Source organism: Oreochromis aureus, linkage group 15 (genome assembly GCF_013358895.1).
Source record: "Oreochromis aureus strain Israel breed Guangdong linkage group 15, ZZ_aureus, whole genome shotgun sequence".
Lineage (NCBI taxonomy): Eukaryota > Metazoa > Chordata > Actinopteri > Cichliformes > Cichlidae > Oreochromis > Oreochromis aureus.
The window spans coordinates 5,640,666-5,649,411 of NC_052956.1; the positions used below are offsets into that span (position 1 = coordinate 5,640,666).

The 8,746-nt window shown below is 40.3% G+C and overlaps 1 protein-coding gene across 1 annotated transcript; it reads right to left on the reverse strand.

Annotated features, from left to right (window-relative positions):
• Positions 1-427: 427 nt before the first annotated feature.
• Positions 428-4,779, reverse strand: slc25a47a (solute carrier family 25 member 47a). The gene is made up of 6 exons (XM_031755223.2): positions 4,600-4,779; positions 4,015-4,058; positions 3,860-3,931; positions 2,292-2,471; positions 1,922-2,186; positions 428-1,649 (listed from the first exon to the last, which is right to left on the reverse strand). Exons 1-6 carry the CDS (start codon positions 4,634-4,636, stop codon positions 1,336-1,338), a joined length of 912 nt encoding a protein of 303 aa, XP_031611083.1. The 5' UTR covers positions 4,637-4,779; the 3' UTR covers positions 428-1,335.
• Between the last annotated feature and the right edge of the window lie 3,967 nt (positions 4,780-8,746).

Genomic DNA, 8,746 nt, shown 5'->3' on the forward strand with positions numbered 1-8,746 from the left:
GCTGCATCCTCTGCAAGATATCTCACTATTTTTGACTTTTCTGAGCCTGTCAAGTCCTTCTTTTGACCCATTTTGCCAAAGGAAAGGAAGTTGCCTAATAATTATGCACACCTGATATAGGGTGTTGATGTCATTAGACCACACCCCTTCTCATTACAGAGATGCACATCACCTAATATGCTTAATTGGTAGTAGGCTTTCGAGCCTATACAGCTTGGAGTAGGACAACATGCATGAAGAGGATGATGTGGACAAAATACTCATTTGCCTAATAATTCTGCACTCCCTGTACATAATTTAGCAACATTTTGAACAGGTAAATAAACCAGAGCGACAGAGGAATAATTGCTTTTGCTTACTTTTAACATTTAATTATGAAATTAATTACTAGCATTAATGAGGAGAATGATGCAACACTTAAAACAAATTTTCTGCAAACTTCCTTTATTGTGGAAAGCACATTGAACATTCTCATAATACCTGTACAAACACATTGCTGGAGATACATAATTTGCAACATTCCTAGTGTTTGAAGATCCCTGATTTTTCTGTGCACCCACAAGACCTCAAAATAAAACCATAGCCAGCAGTAGTTAAAATGTGCTGTATTTTCAGAAATGAGAAAGAAAGTGGAAAGCGAGAAAAACGGAAATGTATGAGTAAATGTAGATAGGCTCCAATATTATATTATAGATACAGATAACTTGTTTTAAAGATTTAAATAGGACTCATAAAGTCCTATTTGGTGATATGCAAAATGTAATCCTGAGTCTATTTTTAAAAAGTCATTCAATTAATAAATAATTCAGTTCAAAAATGCTTAACAATATACTGATTTATGTTCAGCATATTTAAGTCACATTCTCCACATGTAACATTTTCGGAAACAGCCAAAAAAACTGCACTAACTAAAAACATATACATGGCATGGTTGTGGACAGGTAACATGGTTGCTGTAAACTGTGCGTACTGCGGCTCATTTTAAGCTGAAGACCTAAACGGTCTTGAATAAAGTAACTCACAAAATTCCTTTAATGACTCTGCAGACTGTTTTCTTACTTTTAGGCAGAGCAGAAAAACAAAGGCCAAAATGTAACAAGTTGGTCAGGGAGGCCATCTAGTGGTCACATGGATCATGCCAAAAAGTCTTGGTAGCTTGACACTTAAACTTTACACTAAAAATGTATTGTATCACTTACTAATGTATGCATTATATGTAACAGTGTAACAGTGCCAATGAAATTATCTTTCTTTTAAAATATTGCAATGCAATGCAAAATTGCATAAAACAGTTGAATGCTATTACATATCAAGCAGCCTGGAGGTTGGCAAATATTATTCTAACCCTAACTGAGGCGGGTCAACACCTTCACCTCCAGCTTGGAAAAAACCAGTTAGAACCTCATATGTAAAAAACACCACCATGTTTACAGGGAATGCACGCAGCCAATTGATGCCTAGGCTCCTGAAGAAAACCCCAGTTCCCTCCACTCTTGCAGTCTCAGCTATGCAGTGGAAAAAGCCCTTATATTTCTTTGTCTCCCTTGCTCCATCCATCTGAAGGCGCGCTTTGATGACGTCCATGGGTGTTCCTATAGTCCAGCCGGCCATTCCTGCTATTCCCCCAGCCAGCATCACAACATACCAATCTAGAAGAAACATTACACAACTTTTATCATCAAGTAAATGCTAGTTAGACTTCTCATATGAGCAGGTAAACATTTTCTACAAGGATTTGAATTAGTTTCAGGAGTGGAGCCACATTTAAAGCAGATATCTTATAGAATTATATATAGGAAATTATAGAAAGCGTTCTTGTAAAATTCACCACACAACTGGTTGTGTTGATACAGATGAGTATGCAAGAAGATTTGCACATACTTAAAACAATAGCAGGCTTGCGCCCGCCGGCTTCACTTACCTAACTTTTTCTTACTGCCACCTGCAAACCATTCACAGATAGTTGCATATGTCAAAAAGTAAGTGGCATATGATGGCCCATCTCTTAACATGAGAGGAAGAGCTCCTCTGTAGAGCCCCATGAGTCCCTCCTGTTTGACGATGGTTAGCAGGCAGTGAACTGGACCGTGGTACTTTGGCTTGGGCGTCTTGGTTAATGCTCGCCTGGACTCTGTCTGACACTGCAGACGTACTTTCACAATGTCACCTGGAGACATCACTGATACCTGTTGGTTGGCAGATCACGAGAGCTTCAGCAAAAAAAATGGTGTATGTTAGCATTGATGTAAACAATCTGTACATCCGCAAAACTTTATTGAAATCTCCATTACCTGAGCTACACCGCCGGCCATTCCAGACAGGAAGACATCCAGTTTGGTGTTTGGACCACAACAAGCTCCTCGTGCCTGGCTCAGACACTGCAAGCAGTTCCGGTATGTGCCAAACACCACCGAGGACGTCATAGAGATTGTGGCAATGGGTAAGGACATGCCTTTGAAGAAGCCATGCACCTGATGAGATTAGAGAATAAAAAGAGAAACCACTGATCACGTAACTCCATTAATAAAATCAGAAATCAGCTATTTGTAAATCTTTAACCCCTATATGTTATTGATAAAAATATCAAACGTAAACACAGAAAACTAATGTTGAATTAAACACAGCAACATATTTTCAAAACGTTTATCACTCGGTAACATCGCCCCTTCTATCCCACTAGGTTACATCACCTCACCCAGAACATATTTAAGCTACATTCTCCAGATGCAACGTTTTTGGAAACAGAAATGGAAATGACTAAGCAGTTGTAGTTTTGAAAGCTAAACGTACATTTCCAATTTTGAACGATCTAAGATTACAGCTGGTAAACAATTAACATCCGGAGGTTTTTTTCATATGAATGTATACCGTTGTAATATTATTAGAAATGTCTTGCCTGACAGCATATGTTGCTATAAGCTCCCAAAATAAAGGCTGAAATTTGTTTTTAGCCTTTAATTCAGAGCTATCTCTGAATTCGGTATCTTTTATTGGTATTATGCAACATAAACAAACACTGATGAGCATTTTTCTTAACTTACTGAACGGTTTGCGTGCAGTCTTTTATAAAGCAGTGACCCTCATCTGAGCTCCATTTCTGAAATACTCTGCCTCTCTAGGATGCGCTTTTTAGACCCAGTGATGTTGCTGACCTGTTACCAGTTATCCTTAGCAGTTTGGATGTTTCCATGTTTTTTTTATGTTTTAGAAACAGTTTGCTAGCATCAAATTTGAGAAAAGACCATACATAAAAAAATATTTATAAATTAAATAAAAACACAAATACCTGATACATGCTTATTCTTATCAGGGTACGGGGCTAGAACCTATCACAGCTATCAAAAGGCAAGAGACAGGGTACACCCTGAATAAGTCTGCCGCAGGGCTAGCACAGAGAGGCAGTCAATTAAATTTAAAATCATCAATTAACCTAACCCACTAACTAAGTTTGCACTGTCGGAGGAAGCCATATTACCCGGAGAGAACCCACACGAACACAAGAGAACATGCAATCTCCACACACAAAAGCCCTGGCTAGATGGTGGAGTCAAACTCAGGACCGTCTTGGTGTGAGGCAACAGTGCTAACCACTGTGCTCCCAAGCTGCCCATATTTGATACATTTTATATGTTGTTTAAATGATCTGAAAACTATAGTGTTCCGTTTTCACCAACATTGGAGCTGCAGCTGTGCACACTTAATGTAATAAAGTGATCTGTCACATGTGCTGCTTTTTCACAATTCTATTAGCTGAGCTGGTCCACCCGAATCCCTGGGTTTTGTCACATTAGCTTGAATTAGATCACACACCCACATCTTTACTGGGCAGTTATGGTTAGGCTATAGAAGTTCCACTTACCCCTTCTTTTGAAAATGTCTCCACTACACACTGATATACACCTGTGAACTGTTTCTGTGTTTGTATCCGAACCTAGAGAGATTGAGAATATCTCGTAAGAAAGCACAAACAAATTACGTATGTTGTATAGCTTTGAGACATATCATTTCCCGTACCTTCACAGTGTCCAGAGGGTAGCCCACTGCAACTCCACATGCCCCTGTTTGTTTACAAGAAAATAGAGCACGTACATGGCACACACAGAGATGTTTGAGGTTATAAGTTTTAACTGCTACACTTAAAAATGGGGGACGGTGACAGCAAGGTCAGAAATGAGGAGTTACTGATCTGATGTTTTGTGTAATTTAAACAAGTAACCTTGACAGGCTTTTCAGGGTAAACATTTTCTGTCATAGGTGGTAATCAAACTGCTAGACATGGAAATTTTTAGGTTGTTGTGAATAATGATGATGATGATTATGGCAGGTTATATCTTTTTTTAAACTGCCTAGGAAACATATATCAGTTAATGATTACTATGATCATAACATTTACCGCGACAGAAGACGGTTTTGCTAGTTACGACAGGACTCGTTTACTTTTACAATTTACAGCAAAACATAGCGTTCAAAGCATTTATCTAATATGCTGTTATTATAGGGGGTGTCCAAATTCATATCATGCTAGCTCATTAGCAAATTCCTCAGCTAACTTTAGCTTACTTTCATTTATAAAATGGATAGATTAATGTAAGCCGGTACCTGCAAATGATCCAGACACGAAATCAGCAAAATGCATCCTGTCATTTGGTGACTGACCGACTAATATATGCCATATGTGAGCCCATTCTTCCTCTTGAATGCGCTACATAACCTTGACTGTGTTGCTCTGTTATGTCATGTGTGTAACAGTGAAACGTCACCGCCGATGCCGACGAGGGAAAACGTTTTTTTCCGACTTTACCCGAACCTAGCCAAAATGGCCAAACTCGGCTTAGCGACACACAGCGCTATTTCATAAAGATATAAATGACCAAAGGAGTCATGTGAACTTAATAAATCCAGTTCGCTTATTCGTAGTATACTGTCCATTTATTATATATAAAATTGTGTGTGTGTGTGTGTGTGTGTGTGTGTGTGTTTGTACAGCAGGTTCAATAAGTATTTAACGGATCACCAATTTTCTAAGTAAATATATTTCTAAAGGTGCTACTGACCTAAAACTCTCACCTTATGTTAGTAACAACACATTCAATCCACACATGCAATGAAATCAAAGCATAGATGTTCATGTTATATGTAATAAGGAGAAATGACGCAGGGAAAAAGTATTAAACATATGAAGAAAGGGAGGTGCAAAAAGGCGTGGAAAGTCCTGCCACTAGCTGAAATCTATCAGTAATTATGAAGCAACCCAAATTGCTTCATGCCCAACTGATGGCCTATAAAAAGTGTCTCATTACCAAGCTGTCACACAAGAAACATTTCGTGATGGGTAAAATGAATGAGCCCTCTCAAGACCTTTGCAACTTTATTGTTGCAAAATATACTGATGGCCCTGGTTATAGAAGAATTTATAAACTATTGAAGGTTCCCATGAGCACTGTTGAGTGCTAATAATGGTCATAATCTGGAATCTGTGATGTACAAATTGAAGTAATGAACCAGTATTGAACCACTTCATCAGCTGTATGGAAAATAGGTCCATTTGTTCATGCAACAAGAGAGAAAAACACACTGGATAAAGCCTACAGCAACATCCAAAAAACCTACAGCGCAACCACATCTAGGTTTGTCAGACCACATGTCCATGCTGCTGATCCCTGCATACACTCCCGTCAGGAGGAGAGCCCCCCTTATCCACAAAGACTGTGAAAACCTGGCCAGAAAGTGCATCACATTAGCTGCAGGACTGTTGCCTGTTGAACACCAGGACCTCGAGGATCATACAACATCAGTGCTCTCCTACATTAACTTCTGTGTTGACAGTGTCACTGTGGACTAATGTCTCTGGGTGTATTCCTACCTGAAACCTTGGATAACTAAAGAGGTTTAGGTCCTGCTGAATCAACATGAAGCTGCTTTCAGATCTGGTGACAGTACAGTGGAGCCAGATCTGATCTGAAAAGAGGTATGAGAGATGCAAAGGCAGTGCACTAGGGGAATATTGAAGACCACTTCAGCAACAACAATTCACGACAGGTATGGCAGGGAGTTCAGCACCTAACCAACTACAAGCCTGGCAATACCACAATGACTGAGGGCAATGTGGCGCTTGCGGAGGAGCTGAACCACTTCTTTGTACGCTTCGAGGTGAAAAAACCAGAGGCACCTGCAGCTCAAACATCGGACAGCAGCAGCAGCCAAAGCCTCATGGTGCAGGAATATAAGGTGGGGTGCACACTGAGGGCAGTGAACCCTAGAAAGGCCGCTGGTCCAGATGGGGTGACCGGAAGGGTCTAAACCAATGTGCAGACCAGTTAGCTGGGACCTTCAATAAGATGTTCAGCGTTTCACTGTCCCAGTCCTGCATACCGCCATGCCTGAAGTTGGCCACAATTGTCCCACTGCCTAAACTGACCAAAATTAGCAGCCTTAATGACTCCCCACCAGTGGCTCTAACACCTGTTGTAATTAAGTGTTACGAGAAACTCGCCCGACACCACATCACGTCCTGCCTGCTACCCACACTCAGCCAACTTCAGTTTGCATACAGAGCCAACAGATCAACTGAAGACGCCATTGTTATAATGCTCCACACCACCATCTCCCACATGGAACAACAGGGGCGTTATGCCAGGCTGCTCTTTGCTGACTTTAGCTCTGCTTTTAATATGATACTCTTGGATAGACTGATAGTAAAACTGCTGGATATCAGACTTCCTTCTACCACCTGCTGCAGGATCACAGACTTCCTCTCAGACCATGTACAGAGAATTAGAGTGGATCCTCAGCCCTCAGTCTTAACACCAGCTCTCCACAAGACTATGTACAAGGTCCCTTACTGTACACTCTGTACACACATGACTGCATCAGTACCCACCCAGACAATGTAGTCATTAAATTTGCAAATGATACCACAATGGTGGGGCTCATCTCTGGGGGCGATGGGACAGCATGCAGAGTTGAGGTTCAGAGGCTCAATACCACACAGACAAAAAAACCTGGTAGTCGACTTCAGATGGAGGAAGTCCGTGCTGCAACCCATCAGTATCAACAGGGACTGCATGAAAAGGGTGCCCAGCCTTAGATTCCTGGGCGTGCACATAGATACAGAGCTCCAATGGATCTCAAACACTTCAGCGGTTTTAAAGAAGGCCAAACAGCATGTACATTTTCTGAGAATCCTCAGAATAATGGACCTGAAGAGGGAGCTACTGATCATCTTCTACCATTGCTCCATTGAAAGTGTGCTGACATGCTGCATCTCTGTATGGTTTTTAGCTGCAACATGGCAATAATGTGCAATAAACATTCATTCTTTTATTTATGAAGTTACACCTTTTTTGCACTTTTTAAAAATCCAACTAAAAGTGTACTGTGTTGTGTTGTGTTGTGCTTAGTGCCAACATGGGACAGTTTCCAATTTCGTTGTACTATTGTACATAGTATGACTGTGCAATGACAATGAAGAGTTATCTTATCTTATCATTGAAAGCTTTGTTTCAATGACATCTAGTGGCAAAACACGAGACATCAAAACGGTGTCTCAATAATCATGCGCTGAGTGTAAATAGGGTTTGTATGAATTATATAAATACAATCTTGGAAAGGTTGTATTTATATAATTCATTGACTGACTGTCAATTCAGACTGTTGATTCTGTGAACTTATGTAATGCAGTAAAGAAAGGGTGTGTTTGTGTAACTAGGGCAGGGTGTGATTATCATTAGCAGCTGCAATGTTTTCAGCAGTGTCGTCTTGAGGGAAGGGCAAAACTACTAAAAGTACTGTAGCCACATTTGCATTGTCAAGCACATATTTGCAAATAACTGCAAGATATGTGTTCGTAGTCAGGCTAACTCCTAAGTTTTCCAGCTTAGCCTTGGCCTTGTTCTCCTCCTCGTGTTTTTTTCCAGCATGTTTTTTAGTGCATGTCTAGATGGCATACTGTATGTGGGGTTGTCCAGGAGTCAAGGACCACATGTGGAGAGCTACAGAAATCTGAAATCAGCAGGTACAATTACTTCAAATTATTTAAGTGCCACGTTCACCATGCAAGACTCCATTGCTAAAGAAAAACCACGTTGAATCATGTTTAAAGTGTGCTAAAGAACATTTAGACAAACCAGTGAAATACTGGGAGTAAACCATCTGGTCAGATGAGACCGAAATTGAATTCTTTGGATGCCATAATAAAACCATGTTTGGAAGTCAAAAGAAACTGCATGTCATACCAAAAGCACCATACCAACAGTGAATTCTGGAGGTGGAAACATCATGGTGTGTGGCTGTGTTTCAGCATGCAGCACTGGCATGCATCATATCACTGAAGGAAGGATGAATGGAAAAATGTACCGAGACATTCTTGATAGAAATCTGCTGCCGTCTACGAGGAGGATAAGGATGAAATGAGGGTGGACGTTTCAGCAAAACAATGATCTCAAACACACAACAAAGGAAACTCTCAGTTGGTTTGGGAGAAAGAATTTAAAGCTGCCATAATGGCCCAACCAATCACCTGAATCTAGCTAAAAATCTACGGAAAGAACTAAAGCTCAGGGTTTATAAAAGGGGCACAAATAACCTTCCAGATCTGAAGACTGTGTGGAAGAATGGACCAAAATCACACTTGAGCATAGTTCCTCCTTTGTGACAAAGTATTTAATTAATTACTTTAAGCATGTTCAATACTTTTTCCCTGTGTCTCGTTATTAGACATAATCAATTTGTGGACATCAGTTGTTTG